The sequence below is a fragment of the Ranitomeya variabilis genome, chromosome 7, assembly GCF_051348905.1.
Source record: "Ranitomeya variabilis isolate aRanVar5 chromosome 7, aRanVar5.hap1, whole genome shotgun sequence".
Classification (NCBI taxonomy): Eukaryota; Metazoa; Chordata; class Amphibia; order Anura; family Dendrobatidae; genus Ranitomeya; species Ranitomeya variabilis.
In genome coordinates this window covers 244211715-244234597 of record NC_135238.1, presented here as the reverse complement: position 1 = coordinate 244234597, position 22883 = coordinate 244211715, and the positions used below count along the sequence as shown (strand labels likewise).

Sequence of the window (22883 nt, the reverse complement as noted above, 5' to 3'; positions counted from 1 at the left end):
TATTCAGCCCCTGGAACTTAATACTTTGTTGTGCCACCTTTTGCTGCGATTACAAGTCGCTTGGGGTTTGTCTCTATCAGTTTTGTACATCGAGAGACTGAAATTCTCGCCCGTTCTTCCTTGGCAAACAGCTCGAGCTCAGTGAGGTTTGATGGAGATCGTTTGTGAACAGCAGTTTTCAGCTCTTTCCACAGATTCTCGATTGGATTGAGGTCTGGACTCTGACTTGGCCATTCTAACACCTGGATACATTTATTTGTGTTCCATTCCATTGTAGATTTTGCTTTATGTTTGGGATCATTGTCTTGTTGGAAGACAAATCTCCGTCCCAGTCTCAGGTCTTTTGCAGATGTCGCGCCCCCACGTAAGGGCAATGGGGTACTCGGCATCGGGTCCTTCGGTTCGGGGGATGTCACAGTGGCCCGACCCGGTCCGTGGCCCTTTGAGGGGGGGCATCCAACAAAAGTAATAGTCTTTATGGGAATAGTGTTCATGACGCCACCTGTGGTATTCGGTCAGGGTGACCGACGCTTCTGTTAGGGGTCCGCTGGGGTAATGTTATGGCAGCTAGATGGTATACCGTCCCACAGGTGAAGTGTGTCCTCAGTGCTTCGCAGAATGTAGATGGTGATGGTGAGAGGCGCAGTGAATAACGAGGACACAAGGTTGCAGTCTCTTTACCTTTACTGAAGACTTCAGCATCCACAGTCCAGAGTACAGATCACAGGGCAGGCAGAGTCCGGCCGGTCCGAAGGCAAATCCAGAGTCCCCTATCCAGGTGAAAATCAGTAGCCTTCCTACTAGCGCCTGGGTGTTGTAGAACCTCCCTGCTGAGCAACTCGGTAAGGTCCTCACAACTGTTGTAGATCTTCTAGATGTTATTCCTTCCTCTCTGTCCCCCAGATGGTGTGGATAGGACAAACCCGTATGACTGATGGCCTGAGGCTTTTTACAGGGACCCTAGAGACCCCGGCCCCCACAAGTTGCCACCGTGTCTCCTAGGTAATAAGGTCGGGCAGCCAACTTGGAATTGACTGTCCTGCCGGTCTCTGGAGCAAGGCTTGGAGACAGTTGCTCCCTCGGTGTTCCGGACACTGGCTACGCGCCTCAGAAGGAGGCAGCCTATTTCAGGGCCGAACTCCTCCCGTTGTTTTCTCCTTGTGCTGTGACTTCATATCTCACCCTCTACAATACAATTCTCTTCGTGTCCTTTCTTAGGATGCTGCCGCACGTGGGGCAGGCGCAGCTCCATGTCTGTCTGTCTCGCTAGGCCTCTGTCAAGATCCCACCCCTGACAGGGACCCTCTGTCTGCAGCTCAGATGTTCCTCCTTCTCCCCCTGTCTGCCTGACTCACTTTCTATCCAGCCCACCAGTTTTACCCTTCTGTGAGGAGTGCCCTAGTAGATAGGAGCAAGGCTCCCCCTGGTGGACTGGAGTGTGAAGTGTGGTGTATGGTTTGTGATACCTGGTAGGAAGATCTCCTTTATTACCTTCAGACGTAATATCACTCCCCCTGGTGGAAGAATGACATTACTGCAACGACCAGGACTCTGGGGCGCTGCACAGACTCCAACAGGTTTTCTTCAAGAATGGTCCTGTATTTGGCTCCATCCATCTTCCCATCAATTTTAACCATCATCCCTGTCCCTACAGGAGCAAAGCAGGCCCAAACCATGATGCTGCCACCACCATGTTAGACAGTGGGGATGGTGTGTTTAGGGTGATGAGCTGTGTTGCCTTTACACCAAACATATTGTTTGGCATTGTTGCCAAAAAGTTTGATTTTGGTTTCATCTGACCACAGCACCTTCTTCCACATGTTTGGTGTCTCCCAGGTGGCTTGTTGCAAACCTTAAAGACACTTTTTTTGGATATCTTTGAGAAATGGCTTTCTTCTTGCCGCTCTTCCATAAAGGCCAGATTTGTGCAGTGTACGACTGATTGTTGTCCTATGGACAGACTGTCCCACCTCAGCTGTAGAGCTCGGCAGTTCATCCAGAGTGATCATGGGCCTCTTTGGTCTTCACCATAGTGGAGTTTGGAGTCAGACTGTTTGAGGGTGTGCACAGGTGTCTTTTTATACTGATAACAAGTTTAAACAGGTGCCATTACTACAGGTAATGAGTGGAGGAAAGAGGAGACTCTTAAAGAAGAAGTTACAGGTCTGTGAGAGCCAGAAATCTGGATTGTTTGTTTCTGACCAAATACTTATTTTCCACCATAATATGCAAATAAAATGATAAAAAAACAGACAATGTGATTTTCTGGATTTTTTTTTCTCAGTTTGTCTCCCATAGTTGAGGTCTACCTATGATGTAAATTACAGACGCCTCTCATCTTTTTAAGTGGTGGAACTTGCACTATTGCTGACTGACTAAATACCTTTTTGCCCCACTGTATAAGCCCAGGTCATGGGCAGCATGGTTGTTCAGCTATTATTATGACAGTGCTGGGGTCCTAGGTTTAAAGGGAACCTGTCACTCCCAAAATCGAAGATGAGCTGCAGCCACCAGCATCAGGGACTTATCTCCAGCATTGTGTAATGCATTCTGTAATGCTGTAGATAAGCCCCCGATGTATCCTAAAAGATGAGAAAGAGGTTAGATTATACTCACCTGGGCGGGCGGTCCGGCGCCTCCCATCTTCTTACGATGACGTCCTCTTCTTGTCGTCACGCTGCGGCTCCTGCACAGGTGTACTGATTTTCCCCTTTCCCTGCGCACTGCAGTACTTTGCTCTGCCCTCAACAGGACAGATCAGTACGCCTGTGCCGGAGCCGCAGCAGGAAGCAAAGAGGAGGACGTCATCGTATGAAGATGGCAGGCGCCGGACCCGGACCATGACGCCCATCGGACAGGACCGCCCCAGGGTGAGTATAATCTAACCTCTTTTTCTCATCTTTCAGGATACATCGGGGGCTTATCTACAGCATTACAGAATGCATTACAGAAAGCTGGAGATAAGTCCCTGATGCCGGTGGCCGCAGCTCATATACTATTTTGGGGCAACAGATTCACTTTAAACCCCACCAAGGACAACATGTGCAAGCAGTCTGTATGTTCTCCCCGTGTTTCCGTGGGTTTCCTCCGGGTTCTCCGCTTTCCTCCCACATTCCAAACACATACTGATAGGGATCTAACATTGTGAGCCCCATCGGGGACAGTGATGATAATGTGTGCAACCTGTAAAGCGCTGCGGAATAGGTTAGCGCTATATAAAATAAAGATTATTATTATTATGGGATGCTGGAACACTCTGCATTCTTTAAGCTAAAAATGAATGTTTAACCCCTTCATGACCGGAGCTTTTTTCAGTTTTGCGTTTCCATTTTTCGCTTCCCTCCTTCCCAGAGCCATAACTTTTTTATTTTTCCATCAATATGGCCATGTGAGGGCTTATTTTTTGCAGGACGAGTTGTACTTTTGAACGACACCATTGGTTTTACCATGTCATGTACTCAAAAACAAGAAAAAAATTCCAAGTGCAGTGAAATTGCAAAAAAAGTGCAATCCCACAATTGTTTGGCTTTTTTGCTAGGTTCACTAAATGCTAACACTGAGCTGCCATTATGATTCCGCAGGTCATTACGAGTTCATAGACACCAAACAAACTTTTATTTAAGTGGTGAAGAAAAATTCCAAACTTTGCTAAAAAAACAAAAACAAAAACAAACTGTCAGTTTGACAGCGGCATTTAACTTGTTAATAGTCACGGGTGGATCGCGATTCCATCCGCACCTATTGCAGGCAGATGTCAGCTGTTGAAAAGAGCTGACATGTCACGGCTTTGAGGTGCGCTCACCACTGGAGCCTTCCTCAAAGAGGGGCTTCTGACGTCGGATATACTATCCGGTCCGACATCAGAAAGGGGTTAATGGGTAGGGTGTGAACCCTTCTGCTCATTCAAGGGGTTGATCTAAGAGAGGCAGGATCAAGCCACATGTTTAGTCAGAAAGTTGGAGAAAGGGACATTGAAGGTAGAGGATCTAGGATGAGGTCCTGGAGCACATGGATGGATGGCCTATGGAGTTTGTAGATAGGTTGCCGGCTGGGCTGGACAAGTGCTACTGTTAAGAAAGTTCCTGAAATTCAGATGACAGATTTCTCAAGGACCTGGATGGAAATGGATACATGTGACTCGGTCGTGTTAACTGTCGTGTTGAGGAGCATGGACAGGCTATACTCTCGGGAGAAACGAAATCTGCTGGCCAACCGAAAGTTGTGAGACAGTGAGTATCATCTGGTGGACTGGGGGCAATGTAATTTGGCCATCTACTTGTAGTCCATGGATGTATGGAATAAAAAATAGTTGCATCGTTAACCCCCCTAGGTGATTATTACAACTCACAACCTCTGATCTTCACAGATGGTTCCACTGCTCCCGTACCAGGTGATACTCACTGTCTGCCAAATTTTGGTTGGCCCACAGCTTTTGGTATCTCTAGCTGGTATAGTGCGCAGTCACAGCCTATGTTCCTCCAGACAATGGATGTCACTACTGTAGTATGTGTACCCCATTCCAGCCAGCAACATCCCCCCCATTCCCTTCTCAGTGTCTTTGTTGGCCTAATGCATATTGATCTGTATGTATTGCAACAACTATTGTTTGTTTAATATGATGTGATTTATATATCTGCATGCATATTGTTCACATGTCAACAAAGTTTAAAAAAAAAAAAAGAGTCCTCATTTACAGACAGGATGTTCCTCCTCCCCCTTCCCTGTGAGCACAGTCTAGTGTGTGCAGCTGAAGCAGAAGGTCACAGCAGATCTCTCTCAGAAACCAGATTGATCCTGTTCTCATGTTGTAATGCTGGATGTTCTTAATTCTTAATAAATGAACATTCTCTGTTGCTCGTTGTGGACATCACGCTGATTAACCCGCTGCTAACAGGTTATCGGCCCAGGAGTCAAAGCAATCCCAAACCTGCAGAGCACAGAGATAGAAAGACAACAGCAAACTGAGAAGAAGTAAAATGGCCGCCAGCAGCAACTCAACAAAGTTTACTGTGCCAAGCCTGAATAACCAGAACTACCAATCCTGGAAATTCAAGGTGAAGATGCTGCTGATAAGAGAAGGTACGTGGAAATACAATCAGGACCCTAAGCCTGACCCAGTACCACAGGAATGGCTAGAAATGGATCAGAAAGCACAGAGCACCATATCACTCAGTATAGAGGATGATCAGATTGTGCATGTGTGCAAGTGTGAATCTGCAAAGGAAATGTGGGAGCAGCTGCAGAAAGTACATGAGAGAATAAATTTAAGTAATAAACTCTATCTAATGAGAAAGCTGTACCAGTCTAAGCTACACAATGACCAGGACATGCAGGACTACATTAGAAATACTGTAGAGCGCCTCCGGGGCATTGGGGAAGATATGAAGGACTTCCATGTGGCAGCACTATTAGTGGTCTCCCAGAAAGCTATGACACGCTTGTAACTGCACTAGATGCACGCCCAGATGATGAGCTGACATTGGAGTACGTCAGAGGAAAGCTTGTAGATGAATATAAGAGAAAAGCAGAAAATGTGAGCAGCAAGATATGTAACAAGGAAACTGCTTTACAAACACAATGTACCCACCAGCAGGAACCACCCTAAAGAGACACCTGAATGTTTTGTGTGCAAGAAGCCAGGTCATTTAAAGGCTGAATGCAGAGTCTGGAAAGCTAAAATGAATCAGCTGAAAAAGCAAAACAGTCAACAGAGAGTTAAGAGTGCTGTATCTGAAAACAATGATTCGGCAAATACTAAAGCTGCATTCTCATCAGTCAATGCATTTAAATCAAAGCATGCGTGGTGTATAGATTCTGGTGCAACCAGTCACATGACCAATGACAGAGACTTCTTTACTAAGCTTAACCAAAATAAGTCAGAGAAAGTGATAATGGCGAACGGTCAGTGCATGAACTCAGAAGGCATAGGAGACGGTTATATTGATTGTAACATCTCTGCAACACAAAGTAGAAGGATTCATGTAAAAGATGTACTATATGTGCCTAGTCTTGAAAGTAATCTGTTATCTGTGAAAAAGCTCACAAAACAGGGTAATGAAGTTACATTTATGGAAGATAGCTGCATCATCTCAAAAGAGGGCCACACATTAGCAAAAGGAAAAATCAGAGATGAACTGTATCAGTTGAAATGTAAAGAGTGTGTATGCACAGCCAAGCAAGAACTGCACAAGAACTGTATTCATGTATGGCACAGGCGGCTTGAGACCCAGAAGCAATAAGAAAGTTACTTCAAGAACAATTAGCTGACAATATTACAATTGATTCATGTAATCAGACAATGAAGTGTTCCAGCTGTATCAAAGGGAAAATGTCCAGAAAGGCCTTTCCTAAGCAAAGTACTACAAGAACAGAACAACCACTAGATTTAGTACACACAGATACAGTGGGGCAAAAAAGTATTTAGTCAGTCAGCAATAGTGCAAGTTCCACCACTTAAAAAGATGAGAGGCGTCTGTAATTTACATCATAGGTAGACCTCAACTATGGGAGACAAACTGAGAAAAAAAAATCCAGAAAATCACATTGTCTGTTTTTTTATCATTTTATTTGCATATTATGGTGGAAAATAAGTATTTGGTCAGAAACAAACAATCAAGATTTCTGGCTCTCACAGACCTGTAACTTCTTCTTTAAGAGTCTCCTCTTTCCTCCACTCATTACCTGTAGTAATGGCGCCTGTTTAAACTTGTTATCAGTATAAAAAGACACCTGTGCACACCCTCAAACAGTCTGACTCCAAACTCCACTATGGTGAAGACCAAAGAGCTGTCAAAGGACACCGGAAACAAAATTGTAGCCCTGCACCAGGCTGGGAAGACTGAATCTGCAATAGCCAACCAGCTTGGAGTGAAGAAATCAACAGTGGGAGCAATAATTAGAAAATGGAAGACATTCAAGACCACTGATAATCTCCCTCGCTCTGGGGCTCCACGCAAAATCCCACCCCGTGGGGTCAGAATTATCACAAGAACGGTGAGCAAAAATCCCAGAACCACGCGGGGGGACCTAGTGAATGAACTGCAGAGAGCTGGGACCAATGTAACAAGGCCTACCATAAGTAACACACTACGCCACCATGGACTCAGATCCTGCAGTGCCAGACGTGTCCCACTGCTTAAGCCAGTACATGTCCGGGCCCGTCTGAAGTTTGCTAGAGAGCATTTGGATGATCCAGAGGAGTTTTGGGAGAATGTCCTATGGTCTGATGAAACCAAACTGGAACTGTTTGGTAGAAACACAACTTGTCGTGTTTGGAGGAAAAAGAATACTGAGTTGCATCCATCAAACACCATACCTACTGTAAAGAATGGTGGTGGAAACATCATGCTTTGGGGCTGTTTCTCTGCAAAGGGGCCAGGACGACTGATCCGGGTACATGAAAGAATGAATGGGGCCATGTATCGTGAGATTTTGAGTGCAAACCTCCTTCCATCAGCAAGGGCATTGAAGATGAAACGTGGCTGGGTCTTTCAACATGACAATGATCCAAAGCACACCGCCAGGGCAACGAAGGAGTGGCTTCGTAAGAAGCATTTCAAGGTCCTGGAGTGGCCTAGCCAGTCTCCAGATCTCAACCCTATAGAAAACCTTTGGAGGGAGTTGAAAGTCCGTGTTGCCAAGCGAAAAGCCAAAAACATCACTGCTCTAGAGGAGATCTGCATGGAGGAATGGGCCAACATACCAACAACAGTGTGTGGCAACCTTGTGAAGACTTACAGAAAACGTTTGACCTCTGTCATTGCCAACAAAGGATATATTACAAAGTATTGAGATGAAATTTTGTTTCTGACCAAATACTTATTTTCCACCATAATATGCAAATAAAATGATAAAAAAACAATGTGATTTTCTGGATTTTTTTTTCTCAGTTTGTCTCCCTTAGTTGAGGTCTACCTATGATGTAAATTACAGACGCCTCTCATCTTTTTAAGTGGTGGAACTTGCACTATTGCTGACTGACTAAATACTTTTTTGCCCCACTGTATCTGTGGTCCAATGTGCACTCAGACCCCTGGAAAGAAGAGATATTTTCTTACATTTATTGATGACAATTCAAGATATACAGTTGTCTATTTACTTCACAGCAAAAATGAAGTTCCACAGAAACTTGGAATATATCTAGCTGAACTGCATAACAAGTTTGGAAGAATGCCAAAAACTTTACGTGCAGATAATGGAACTGAGTATACAAGTAATGATCAGAAATAATATACTTGGCATTCAGGAGAACTTTTTGCAAGATAAGAAATTCATTTATTTAGTGCATCCAGTTCAATATAAACGTTTTCGGTCTAATCACAAGACCTTCATCAGATAGGGTTTTTTTGAATACTGAAATACATATGTGAAAACACAAAAAAGTTTTTTAGACAAAGTACATGATGCACAATATAAATACAAACATGATGTATTATGCTCAATGATAAAACAAAACAAAGACATCACTTGTCGTGTGACAGAACAACAAATATGGCGGTCTGAGTGGATCCGACCCGGTATAGCGTGAGTGGTGAGCTTCATTCAGGAGATGCTAAGGTCTATGAACGTGTTGGCAAAGAGGATTGTGGTGAGGTGAACATGACAAGTCTTGTCAACGGACTATCAGGGTGAAATACTGATTGATAGACCCCCCTAAGAATACGGGGTAACTTCCCGGAGTCGTGTAGGGTGAACTGCCTAAAACATAAGAACATAGACACATGAAAACATACAGAATGCCATTATATAGGATCAGTGCTTGGTAACACAACATAAAGCCCCATAGGGCTTGTTGAAATAGTTAGAAAAGTTACAATAACCCTTATGTGTGACCACCAGGACTATGTCTACATTAATACTGAATATGCGGGTCTAAACCACATGGTGCCGTATACAGAGTGGAGGTAAGTTGTCATCCCAGAGGCACTGATGGAAGCCCAAAACTGGAGCCAAACTTTACCTAAAAGAGGTGTTACCTTGGATAGCCTAGGGGTATGCGCTGCAGGGAGGCGAGGTACTCGCAAGGGCGAAAGCGCTGTAAGGAGAAAGGCAGGTAGTGGGTAACCAAAATTGGAAGGATGCCAGGAACAGGGGCGGAGGGGTGCTAGAGTGGTACGCTGCTATACCTGTTACCGCTGGGGACATCGGCGCTGTGCTGCAGGGGTCACATTACTGCCGGAACTGCTGGCTCACCAGCGGCACTTCTGGGTTTAAGTGCGCGCCGACAGGGGGTCACCTGACTCATTGTGTCATAGGAGTCACATGATAGAGCGAACAGCGCATGCGCGGGGCGGTTACTAGCATAAGAGGAGCATCTAACAGATATCTGGAGCTAGTGGCGCTTGCGCACTGGGGCTAGGGCCCAAAAACAAGGGGGGCTAAGTGTATGAGAGCGGAGCTCCTGAGTCGGTAGAGCCGCAATACAAGGTAGTTTATATGAAGACTGGACCGCTAGTATAGAGGGGATAGAACTAAAGTATGAGCAAATGCTGGGGCAGAAAGTCTGCCTAATGGCTGCAATAATATGTAATCTAGCAGATCTGTCATGATTCCCAATGGCAGGGAAACATCAAAACACAAAAATAACGGACGAGCTCTGGGTGATGGAATCTCGAGCTGACCATGAGCTAAATCTACCACACAACTAACAGTAGCCAGGGAGCATACCTGATTAACCCTAGATGCCACGCGCCAGCCGGAGGACTAACTACGCCTGGTAGAGGAAGGAACAGACCTGGCTTACCTCTAGGGAAATACCCCAAAAGATGATAGCAGCCCCCCACATGTAATAACGGTGAGTTTAAGAGGAAAAGACATACACAGTATGAAAGTAGATTTAGCAAAGAGAGGTCCACTTACTAGATAGCAGAAGGATACAAAAGAGGACTTCACGGTCAACTGAAAACCCTTTCAAAAAACCATCCTGAAATTACTTTAAGACTCCTGTGTCAACTCATGACACAGGAGTGGCAATTTCAGCCCGCAAGAGCTTCCAGCTACAGAGAATAACAAAAACTGCAAACTGGACAAAGATACAAAACAAAAGGACAAAGTCCACTTAGCTGATCAGCAGACTAGTAGCAGGAACATGCAACCGAAGGCTCTGGTTACAATGATGACTGGCAAGGAAATGACTGGAGAGCAAGGCTAAATAGGAAACTCCCAAACACTGGTGGAAGCAGGTGAACTGAGACAGCAAAGACACACAAGTCACCAGTACCACCAGCAACCACCAGGGGAGCCCAAAAAGCGGATTCACAACACAGATCCCTAAATGGTGGTCACACAGGTACAATATAGAGATAGGGCTAACACTCTATATTGGTATGGCATAATGTAGGAATACTGTACCATGTGAGGGAAAGCCAGTGCTCAGTGCATAAGGTGCAATTAGCGATTCTGTGGAGGTACAAGAAGACAAACAAGAAACAGTTAAGATCAAGACAATGTAAATCACATAAAATACATATTACAAAACATTCTTTATGGTCACAGTATTTTACAAGAAAGCTGAGACGTCGTAGTCCCTATTTAATCCCTTGGGTTCTAGAGTCTGTAATGTGTAAATCCAATACGCCTCCCTTCTTTGGAGCATTTTGATACGATTTTGGCCCCTCCTAGGGATGTCTATTTGTTCCAGAACCTGGAACCGGAGTTGGGCGATGCTGTGATTCTTTACAGAGAAATGATATGGGAGAGGGAGATGCGTCTTATTACACCGGATCGTGGACTTATGTTGGGCCATTCTATCCCTCACTGTTTGTGTGGTCTCCCCCACATAGGCCAAACCACATGGGCATTTTATGAGGTAAACCACAAATGTGGATTCACAGGTATAGAAGCCTTTTATGGGAATCGCCTTTCCAGTTTGTGGGTGAAAGACACAGGAACCCTTCTGTACATTACTGCACTGAAGACAGCTCAGGCAGGGGAATGTGCCTCGTTTTGGAGTTTGGAGGAAAGTTTGCTTGGGGACCATTGTGCTCGGGCCAATATCTGCCTTGACGAGCCTATCCTTAAGGTTCCTAGCTCGCTTAAAACATGACAGGAAAGGCATTCTGAATTCTGGGACATTGGGATAACTTTTTGTGAGGATGTTCCAGTGTCTCCTAATGGTGGACTGTACTAAACCAGAGAACGGATGAAAAGTAGAGACAAAGGGGATTCTCTTTTGGTTATCTTTGGGTTTACTATTGGACAAATTCCGTTTGGCGTCCGTCAATACCCCTTGGGGATAGCCCCTCTCCGTAAATTTATGTTCCATCTCGCTGAGTCTGATTTTTTTGATGTCCACGTCAGAGACAATCCTCTCTACCCTATGGAACTGCGATTTGGGAATGGAGTTCTTAACAGAGGGTGGGTGGCAGCTGGTAAAGTGTAAGAGGCCATTGCGATCCGTGGGTTTAGTGAATAAATCAATCGCCAAGTTACCCTCCCTTTCCTTGTAAATCAAAGTGTCCAGAAAGCTGATCCTGTGTGTGTCATGTTGTATGGAGAATTTGAGCTCGGGCCAAATGTTGTTAATGTGTTGGTCAAAAGGCAGGAGTGATTCAATTGGGCCATCCCAGACGCAAAATATATCGTCGATATATCATGGGCCGGCCCATTGTGTCCTTGACCGATTCTGTCTTGTCACCTTTATCTATGGTGCTTGAAAAGATTCTAACACCACTAATCAAAACCACACGTTCCTTTGTGCTGGACACTAATGACTTTATACAAGTCATCAGATCCTTGGGCCCCATATCCCCTTCCTCGCTGTTGATTACTTGGGATGTCAACAGTTTATACACGTCGATAGTTCATGACAAAGGCCTGGCGGCCACGGACAGACTTCTGAGTGATAGCAAAGTGGACATTAAAATTCGCCATTTCTGTGCCGATCTTCTGGGCTTAGTACTCAAAGAAAATTACTTCATGTTTCAGGATACCTTCTATGCCCAGCAACAAGGCACAGCAATGGGCGTGAACGTAGCGCCCCCTACGCCGTGGCCTACATGGCGGCCTTTGAAAATGACTACGTGTACAACCATCCCTTATTTATGGCTCACTGCAGGGTTTGGCGGAGATATATCGACGATATATTTTGCGTCTGGGATGGCCCAATTGAATCACTCCTGCCTTTTGACCAACACATTAACAACATTTGGCCCGAGCTCAAATTCTCCATACAACATGACACACACAGGATCAGCTTTCTGGACACTTTGATTTACAAGGAAAGGGAGGGTAACTTGGCGATTGATTTATTCACTAAACCCACGGATCGCAATGGCCTCTTACACTTTACCAGCTGCCACCCACCCTCTGTTAAGAACTCCATTCCCAAATCGCAGTTCCATAGGGTAGAGAGGATTGTCTCTGACGTGGACATCAAAAAAATCAGACTCAGCGAGATGGAACATAAATTTACGGAGAGGGGCTATCCCCAAGGGGTATTGACGGACGCCAAACGGAATTTGTCCAATAGTAAACCCAAAGATAACCAAAAGAGAATCCCCTTTGTCTCTACTTTTCATCCGTTCTCTGGTTTAGTACAGTCCACCATTAGGAGACACTGGAACATCCTCACAAAAAGTTATCCCAATGTCCCAGAATTCAGAATGCCTTTCCTGTCATGTTTTAAGCGAGCTAGGAACCTTAAGGATAGGCTCGTCAAGGCAGATATTGGCCCGAGCACAATGGTCCCCAAGCAAACTTTCCTCCAAACTCCAAAACGAGGCACATTCCCCTGCCTGAGCTGTCTTCAGTGCAGTAATGTACAGAAGGGTTCCTGTGTCTTTCACCCACAAACTGGAAAGGCGATTCCCATAAAAGGCTTCTATACCTGTGAATCCACATTTGTGGTTTACCTCATAAAATGCCCATGTGGTTTGGCCTATGTGGGGGAGACCACACAAACAGTGAGGGATAGAATGGCCCAACATAAGTCCACGATCCGGTGTAATAAGACGCATCTCCCTCTCCCATATCATTTCTCTGTAAAGAATCACAGCATCGCCCAACTCCGGTTCCAGGTTCTGGAACAAATAGACATCCCTAGGAGGGGCCAAAATCGTATCAAAATGCTCCAAAGAAGGGAGGCGTATTGGATTTACACATTACAGACTCTAGAACCCAAGGGATTAAATAGGGACTACGACGTCTCAGCTTTCTTGTAAAATACTGTGACCATAAAGAATGTTTTGTAATATGTATTTTATGTGATTTACATTGTCTTGATCTTAACTGTTTCTTGTTTGTCTTCTTGTACCTCCACAGAATCGCTAATTGCACCTTATGCACTGAGCACTGGCTTTCCCTCACATGGTACAGTATTCCTACATTATGCCATACCAATATAGAGTGTTAGCCCTATCTCTATATTGTACCTGTGTGACCACCATTTAGGGATCTGTGTTGTGAATCCGCTTTTTGGGCTCCCCTGGTGGTTGCTGGTGGTACTGGTGACTTGTGTGTCTTTGCTGTCTCAGTTCACCTGCTTCCACCAGTGTTTGGGAGTTTCCTATTTAGCCTTGCTCTCCAGTCATTTCCTTGCCAGTCATCATTGTAACCAGAGCCTTCGGTTGCATGTTCCTGCTACTAGTCTGCTGATCAGCTAAGTGGACTTTGTCCTTTTGTTTTGTATCTTTTGTCCAGTTTGCAGTTTTTGTTATTCTCTGTAGCTGGAAGCTCTTGCGGGCTGAAATTGCCACTCCTGTGTCATGAGTTGACACAGGAGTCTTAAAGTAATTTCAGGATGGTTTTTTGAAAGGGTTTTCAGTTGACCGTGAAGTCCTCTTTTGTATCCTTCTGCTATCTAGTAAGTGGACCTCTCTTTGCTAAATCTACCTTCATACTGTGTATGTCTTTTCCTCTTAAACTCACCGTTATTACATGTGGGGGGCTGCTATCATCTTTTGGGGTATTTCCCTAGAGGTAAGCCAGGTCTGTTCCTTCCTCTACCAGGCGTAGTTAGTCCTCCGGCTGGCGCGTGGCATCTAGGGTTAATCAGGTATGCTCCCTGGCTACTGTTAGTTGTGTGGTAGATTTAGCTCACGGTCAGCTCGAGATTCCATCACCCAGAGCTCGTCCGTTATTTTTGTGTTGTGATGTTTCCCTGCCATTGGGAATCATGACAGATCTGCTAGATTACATATTATTGCAGCCATTAGGCAGACTTTCTGCCCCAGCATTTGCTCATACTTTAGTTCTATCCCCTCTATACTAGCGGTCCAGTCTTCATATAAACTACCTTGTATTGCGGCTCTACCGACTCAGGAGCTCCGCTCTCATACACTTAGCCCCCCTTGTTTTTGGGCCCTAGCCCCAGTGCGCAAGCGCCACTAGCTCCAGATATCTGTTAGATCTACTCTTATGCTAGTAACCGCCCCGCGCATGCGCTGTTCGCTCTATCATGTGACTCCTATGACACAATGAGTCAGGTGACCCCCTGTCGGCGCGCACTTAAACCCAGAAGTGCCGCTGGTGAGCCAGCAGTTCCGGGAGTAATGTGACCCCTGCAGCACAGCGCCGATGTCCCCAGCGGTAACAGGTATAGCAGCGTACCACTCTAGCACCCCTCCGCCCCTGTTCCTGGCATCCTTCCAATTTTGGTTACCCACTACCTGCCTTTCTCCTTACAGCGCTTTCGCCCTTGCGAGTACCTCGCCTCCCTGCAGCGCATACCCCTAGGCTATCCAAGGTAACACCTCTTTTAGGTAAAGTTTGGCTCCAGTTTTGGGCTTCCATCAGTGCCTCTGGGATGACAACTTACCTCCACTCTGTATACGGCACCATGTGGTTTAGACCCGCATATTCAGTATTAATGTAGACATAGTCCTGGTGGTCACACATAAGGGTTATTGTAACTTTTCTAACTATTTCAACAAGCCCTATGGGGCTTTATGTTGTGTTACCAAGCACTGATCCTATATAATGGCATTCTGTATGTTTTCATGTGTCTATGTTCTTATGTTTTAGGCAGTTCACCCTACACGACTCCAGGAGGTTACCCCGTATTCTTAGGGGGGTCTATCAATCAGTATTTCACCCTGATAGTCCGTTGACAAGACTTGTCATGTTCACCTCACCACAATCCTCTTTGCTAACACGTTCATAGACCTTAGCATCTCCTGAACGAAGCTCACCACTCACGCTATACCGGGCCGGATCCACTCAGACCGCCATATTTGTTGTTCTGTCACACGACAAGTGATGTCTTTGTTTTGTTTTACCATTGAGCATAATACATCATGTTTGTATTTATATTGTGCATCATGTACTTTGTCTAAAAAACTTTTTTGTGTTTTCACATATGTATTTCAGTATTCAAAAAAACCCTATCTGATGAAGGTCTTGTGATTAGACCGAAAACGTTTATATTGAACTGGATGCACTAAATAAATGAATTTCTTATCTTGCAAAAAGTTCTCCTGAATGCCAAGTATATTATTTCTGATGATTGACGGGTTGGATACCTAACTTGAGCACCTCCAAGAAGCCCAGAGTGCCGTGTCTACTATTACTATACAAGTAATGAAACACAGAGCATTTTAAAGAAGAATGGAATCATATTTCAAACCACTGTACCATACAACCCTGAGCAAAATGGTGTAGCAGAAAGAAGGAACCGCACTCTCTGTGAAAGGGCAAGGAGTATGTTATTTGATGCAAATTTGCCTACAGTATATTGGGGCAAAGCTATTATGACGGCTTGTTATCTTCAGAACAGACTACCAAGTAAAGCGACAGAGAAAACTCCATTTGAGCAATGGAATGGTGCAAAACCAAAACTATAACACATAAGGATTTTCGGAAGTAAAGCATTTGCACATGTTCCCAAAGAAAAACGAACTAAGTGGGAATCTCATGCCAAGGAAGGCATCCTGGTAGGCTACAGTGAAACCCAGAAAGGTTATAGAATTTTACACCCAGAGACAAACAAGGTCATAATAAGTAAAGATGTAGTGTTTGATGAAAACTTCGTGTCACCCAAGTTTTATGACATTATGCCAGTAGTCCAGATGAAGCAACAACAACAATCTCAATCACAATTACAAGACAACGAAGAAAAGAATGTAGAAGTCTGGCTGGACTCTTCAACCACTGAAGGAACAACAAAAGGCCTAAGTGAACCTGAAATTAGACGGTCATCAAGATCAAACAAAGGAATACCAGCTAAACGTTTATCCTACGTTGTGAAGACACTGCCTGAGTCAAAACCACAGTCATGGGATGAAATGCAGAAACTACCCGCCCATGAAAGAACAAAGTGGATCATTGCCACGACCTAGGATGTTCCTCCTCCCCCTTCCCTGTGAGCACAGTCTAGTGTCTGCAGCTGAAGCTGAAAGGTCACAGCAGATCTCTCTCAGAAACCAGATTGATCCTGTTCTCATGTTGTATGCTGAATGTTCTTAATTCTTAATAAATCAACATTCGCTGTTGCTCGTTGTGGACATCACGCTGATTAACCCGCTGCTAACAGTCTTAAATACTACAACCTGCCTGCCCTGTCTCGCAGCAAGACCCTAGACAAAAGACTCATGAAGCATGATGTCTCACTCACTTATCTCCATGCCCAAAACCAAGGCACTCCCCCTGTGGTGTCCTCACTCAGAGGCTGAATATTCCCCTTTCTTAGTGTTATGACAAGCCATTTCTATACATAACTCGCTGTATGAATCTTGTAAAAGCATGACACAATCATCATGATGCTCACCACATCATGGTGGTTCCTTTGAGCATAAACATGGAGTAGATATATGACCCGCTTACAGAGAAATCTGTTCCTTGCATTTCGTTGGGTTTAGATCCTAGTGATTTCAGTGAGTTATAGATTTCTCATGGGACATCCAAAATATGTAACTTGGACACCTATGTCACTACTTAGGGTGAAGTTATTCCATCTTGAATAACTCTGATGCACACAGGAGCACATGGTTTCAGACAAAAGACTGGCTTTCCCAGCTAAAAGCCATAAAACTCCTCAGTGAACCTTGCTGGCTTGCTGGTCTCACATTACAGCTATATAGCAGGGGGAGGGAGGGGGAAAGGTGATATCGCACACAGGCACATGCAGACAGAGGAAACTGTAGCTGAGAGCCCTGTATGTGTAATTGAAGTAATAACAAATTCTTCCCATTTCCTCACAGAGGCCCTTGAGACACTGATGAGAGTAGTGGAATGATTGCTCTACTTATTCAAATCTCCTGTCTGGCCTTATGTATACATAAGATCCAGCCCACAGGCCTTCTTTTGCTTACCGTCACTGAAAAGGAACATTGATTCCAGAGGATGAACTGACAAACAAGAAAATCTCTAATAAAACACAGTACTCAAATCTCTACTAGAAAACAAAAAGGACTGACAGAACTGGTGTTCCATGCTGGAAAAAGTCCACATCCCTTAGGGCCATGGACCCCGCTCTGTCCATTGATCCACTCTCATTTAGGAAGTGGCCAGCTCCTCACATCCTACATATAGTATAATGGCTTAGTCATCTATACAGAATTAAGGGCTCCACATAGTCCTCCATGCAGTATAATGGTCACTACATAGTCATCCATACAGTATAATGTCTCCCACATAGTCATCCACAGTATAATGGTTCCCACATAGTCCTCCATACAGTATAATGGCCCCCACATAGTCCTCCATGCAGTATAATGGTCACTACATAGTCATCCATACAGTATAATGGCTCCCACATAGTCCTCCGTACAGTATAATGGCTCCCACATAGTCCTCTGTACAGTATAATGGCTCCCACATAGTCCTCCATACAGTATAATGGCTCCCACATAGTCCTCCACAGTATAATGGCTCCCACATAGTCCTCCATGCAGTATAATAGACCCAACATTAAAAAAAATAAACACCTCTGCTACAGTCTCCTCAGCGTGACTTCAGCAGGTCTGCACTGCTCATCACAGAAGTTGTGAAATAGTGATATCGTCACGCTTACTGTGCTAAGACGTCAGATGCAGAGGGAGAATGATGGCAGAGGGAATGTCAGCTCCTTATTTCATCATTGCGTTCCGCTGTATTGGCATGCCGGTGCTGGCAATACGGGCCACATATAATCACCTGTGTGCCAGAGTTTGACGTGTGCTCTCGAGGCTTCTACGTAGAGACTAAAAAAAACTTGTGGAAAAAACTGCAGAAACTTTATTAAGGGCTTCACATCTGCACAAAAAAAACATTAAATATGGGGGGTAACGCAGCAATAATCACTGCCCCTCTGACATCTCCTTCAGGCAGGGTAGAACAAAGGGTTAAGTGGACGTGGCTAGGACATGGCGTAGCGCGCTGCTATCCCTCTATAATAATAATAATAATAATAATAATAATTTTTATTTATATAGCGCCAACATATTCCGCAGCGCTTTACAACTTATAGAGGGGACTTGTACAGACAATAGACATTACAGCATAACAGAAATCACAGTTCAAAACAGATACCAGGAGGAATGAGGGCCCTGCTGCTCGCAAGCTACAAACTATGAGGAAAAGGGGAGACACGAGAGGTGGATGGTAACAATTGCTTTAGTTATTTGGACCAGCCATAGTGTAAGGCTCGGGTGTTCATGTAAAGCTGCATGAACCAGTTAACTGCCTAAGTATGTAACAGTACAGACACAGAGGCTATTAACTGTATAAAGTGTATGAGAACATGATGTGAGGAACCTGATTATGTTTATATATATATATATATATATATATATATATATAATTTTTTTTTTTTTTAAATAGGCCACACAGGGATAGTTAGGTTAATGCGTTGAGGCGGTAGGCCAGTCTGAACAAATGAGTTTTTAGGGCACGCTTAAAACTGTGGGGATTAATCGTATTAACCTAGGTAGTGCATTCCAAAGAATCGGCGCAGCAGGTGTAAAGTCTTGGAGACGGGAGTGGGAGGTTCTGATTATTGAGGATTTTAACCTGAGGTCATTAGCGGAGCGGAGGGCACGGGTAGGGTGGTAGGCTGAGACCAGAGAGGAGATGTAGGGTGGTGCTGAGCCATGGAGTGCTTTGTGGATGAGGGTAGTAGTTTTGTATTGGATTCTGGAGTGGATGGGTAGCCAGTGTAATGACTGGCACAAGGTAGAGGCATCGGTGTAACGGTTGGTGAGGAATATGATCCTGGCTGCCGCATTCAGGACAGATTGGAGCGGGGAGAGTTTGGTAAGAGGGAGGCCGATCAGTAGAGAGTTACAATAGTCCAGACGACAATGAATAAGAGAAACAGTAAGAGTTTTTGCAGAGTCGAAAGTAAGAAAAGGGCGAATTCTAGAAATGTTTTTGAGATGCAGATAAGAAGAGCGAGCCAGTGATCGGATGTGGGGGGTGAATGAAAGCTCGGAATCAAGGATGACCCCAAGGCAGCAGGCATGTTGCTTTGGAGTAATGGTGGAACCACACACGGAGATGGCAATGTCAGGCAAAGGTAGGTTAGTAGAGGGAGAGAACACGAGGAGTTCAGTTTTTGACAGGTTCAGTTTCAGATAGAGGGAGGACATGATGTTAGAGACAGCAGTAAGACAATCACTGGTGTTTTCTAAAAAGGTCGGAGTGATATTAGGAGAAGTGTATAATTGGGTGTCGTCAGCATAGAGATGGTACTGGAACCCAAATCTACTGATTGTTTGTCCAATAGGGGCAGTATACGAAGAGGAGGGGGCCTAGGACTGATCCTTGAGGAACCCCAACAGTAAGGGGAAGGTGAGAGGAGGAGGAACCAGCAAAACATACAGTGAAGGATCGGTCAGAGAGATAGGAGGAGAACCAGGAGAGAACGGTGTCCTTGATGCCGATGGAGCGGAGCATAGTGAGGAGGAGCTGATGATCCACAGTGTCGAATGCTGCAGAGAGATCCAAGAGAATTAGCATGGAGTAGTGACCATTAGATTTAGCTGTTAGTAGATCATTAGAGACTTTAGTGAGGGCAGTTTCAGTAGAGTGTAAAGAGCGGAAGCCAGATTGAAGAGGGTCGAGAAGAGAGTTATCTGAGAGATAGCGGGTAAGACGGGAGTGGACCAGGCGTTCCAGGAGTTTAGAGATGAAGGGAAGATTAGAGACAGGTCTATAGTTAGCGGCACATGTACATGCACCCTCTCTGTACAGGTTGGCGGGGTGGCCATTGTGGTCTTGCTGTGCCCGCACTTGGCTTGTACAATATCAGCATATTACACTTCTCTTCCAGGGATGGTGAGATCGGAGATGGCGAAGCCGCTGCTTGGAGGTGAGAGTGGCGCTTCATGCGCGCCGTGCGTCTTGTCGTGTGGTGACACTATCGGGATTCTGGGCACTGGAGACTTCGCCCGCTCTCTGGCTTCGCGCCTTTTATATTCCGGATTTAAGGTCGTGGTGGGAAGTCGCAATCCGAAGATGAACTCCGCACTCTTTCCTGCCGATGTCGAAGTGCTGCCTCAGGAAGAGGCTGTAAAACGCGCGCAGATGCATTTTGTGGCGATTTTTCGGGAACATTATTCCTCGCTGATCGCGCTTTCAGATGCCATGTCCGGGAAAACACTGATTGACGTCAGTAACAACCAGGAGATCAACGTAAACCGACAGTCCAATGCCGAGTATCTGGCCGCTCTCTTCCCACAATGCACTGTGGTCAAAGCATTCAACGTGGTGTCTGCATGGGCCCTACAGTCAGGAGCCAAGGATGGAAACAAGCAGGTGAGAAAGAGAAACCATCCAATCAGGTGATCACCGCTGATCTCTGGTGATGGACAGGAGGCATTCTCAGTGATGTCACCTCTGATCTCTGGTGATGGACAGGAGACATTCTCAGTGATGTCACCTCTGATCTCTGGTGATGGACAGGAGACATTCTCAGTGATGTCACCGCTGATCTCTGGTGATGGATAGGAGACATTCTCAGTGATGTCACCTCTGATCTCTGGTGATGGATAGGAGACATTCTCAGTGATGTCACCCCTGGTCTCTGGTGATGGATAGGAGGCATTCTCAGTGATGTCACCTCTGATCTCTGGTGATGGATAGGAGACATTCTCAGTGATGTCACCCCTGGTCTCTGGTGATGGATAGGAGGCATTCTCAGTGATGTCACCTCTGATCTCTGGTGATGGATAGGAGACATTCTCAGTGATGTCACCGCTGATCTCTGGTGATGGATAGGAGACATTCTCAGTGATGTCACCGCTGATCTCTGGTGATGGACAGGAGACATTCTCAGTGATGTCACCTCTGATCTCTGGTGATGGACAGGAGACATTCTCAGTGATGTCACCTCTGATCTCTGGTGATGGATAGGAGACATTCTCAGTGATGTCACCCCTGGTCTCTGGTGATGGATAGGAGACATTCTCAGTGATGTCACCGCTGATCTCTGGTGATGGATAGGAGGCATTCTCAGTGATGTCACCGCTGATCTCTGGTGATAGATAGGAGGCATTCTCAGTGATGTCACCGCTGATCTCTGGTGATGGACAGGAGACATTCTCAGTGATGTCACCGCTGATCTCTGGTGATGGATAGGAGACATTCTCAGTGATGTCACCTCTGATCTCTGGTGATGGACAGGAGACATTCTCAGTGATGTCACCGCTGATCTCTGGTGATGGATAGGAGACATTCTCAGTGATGTCACCTCTGATCTCTGGTGATGGATAGGAGACATTCTCAGTGATGTCACCTCTGATCTCTGGTGATGGACAGGAGACATTCTCAGTGATGTCACCGCTGATCTCTGGTGATGGATAGGAGACATTCTCAGTGATGTCACCTCTGATCTCTGGTGATGGACAGGAGACATTCTCAGTGATGTCACCGCTGATCTCTGGTGATGGATAGGAGACATTCTCAGTGATGTCACCTCTGATCTCTGGTGATGGATAGGGGGCATTCTCAGTGATGTCACCTCTGATCTCCGGTGATGGATAGGAGGCATTCTCAGTGATGTCACCTCTGATCTCTAGTGATGGATAGGAGGCATTCTCAGTGATGTCACCGCTGATCTCTGGTGATGGATAGGAGGCATTCTCAGTGATGTCACCTCTGATCTCTAGTGATGGATAGGTGGCATTCTCAGTGATGTCACCTCTGATCTCTGGTGATGGATAGGAGGCATTCTCAGTGATGTCACCTCTGATCTCTGGTGATGGATAGGAGACATTCTCAGTGATGTCACCGCTGATCTCTGGTGATGGATAGGAGGCATTCTCAGTGATGTCACCTCTGATCTCTGGTGATGGATAGGAGGCATTCTCAGTGATGTCACCGCTGATCTCTGGTGATGGATAGGAGGCATTCTCAGTGATGTCACCGCTGATCTCTGGTGATGGATAGGAGGCATTCTCAGTGATGTCACCGGTGATCTCTGGTGATGGATAGGAGGCATTCTCAGTGATGTCACTGCTGATCTCTGGTGATGGATAGGAGACATTCTCAGTGATATCACCGCTGATCTCTAGTGATGGATAGGAGGCATTCTCAGTGATGTCACCTCTGATCTCTGGTGATGGATAGGAGACATTCTCAGTGATGTCACCGGTGATCTCTGGTGATGGATAGGAGACATTCTCAGTGATGTCACCTCTGATCTCTAGTGATGGATAGGAGACATTCTCAGTGATATCACCGCTGATCTCTAGTGATGGATAGGAGGCATTCTCAGTGATGTCACCTCTGATCTCTGGTGATGGATAGGAGACATTCTCAGTGATGTCACCGCTGATCTCTGGTGATGGATAGGAGGCATTCTCAGTGATATCACCGCTGATCTCTGGTGATGGATAGGAGGCATTCTCAGTGATGTCACCTCTGATCTCTAGTGATGGATAGGAGGCATTCTCAGTGATGTCACCTCTGATCTCTGGTGATGGATAGGAGACATTCTCAGTGATGTCACCGCTGATCTCTGGTGATGG

At 45.4% G+C, this 22883-nt stretch overlaps 1 protein-coding gene and 1 long non-coding RNA gene across 2 annotated transcripts in view; both read left to right on the top strand.

Moving 5' to 3' along the window:
- STEAP3 (STEAP3 metalloreductase) overlaps window positions 1-22883 on the top strand; it is a 196029-nt gene that overhangs the window by 125209 nt on the left and 47937 nt on the right. Inside the window, exon 2 of the mRNA XM_077273416.1 lies at window positions 20186-20670. Within this exon, the coding sequence (XP_077129531.1) occupies window positions 20188-20670 (483 nt within the window). The 5' untranslated portion in view covers window positions 20186-20187. The remainder of the gene's footprint in view (window positions 1-20185; window positions 20671-22883) is intronic.
- Window positions 14419-16269, top strand: LOC143786073 (uncharacterized). The gene is made up of 3 exons (XR_013218233.1): window positions 14419-14533; window positions 14625-14683; window positions 14962-16269. It is a non-coding gene; the product is annotated as an uncharacterized LOC143786073 (long non-coding RNA).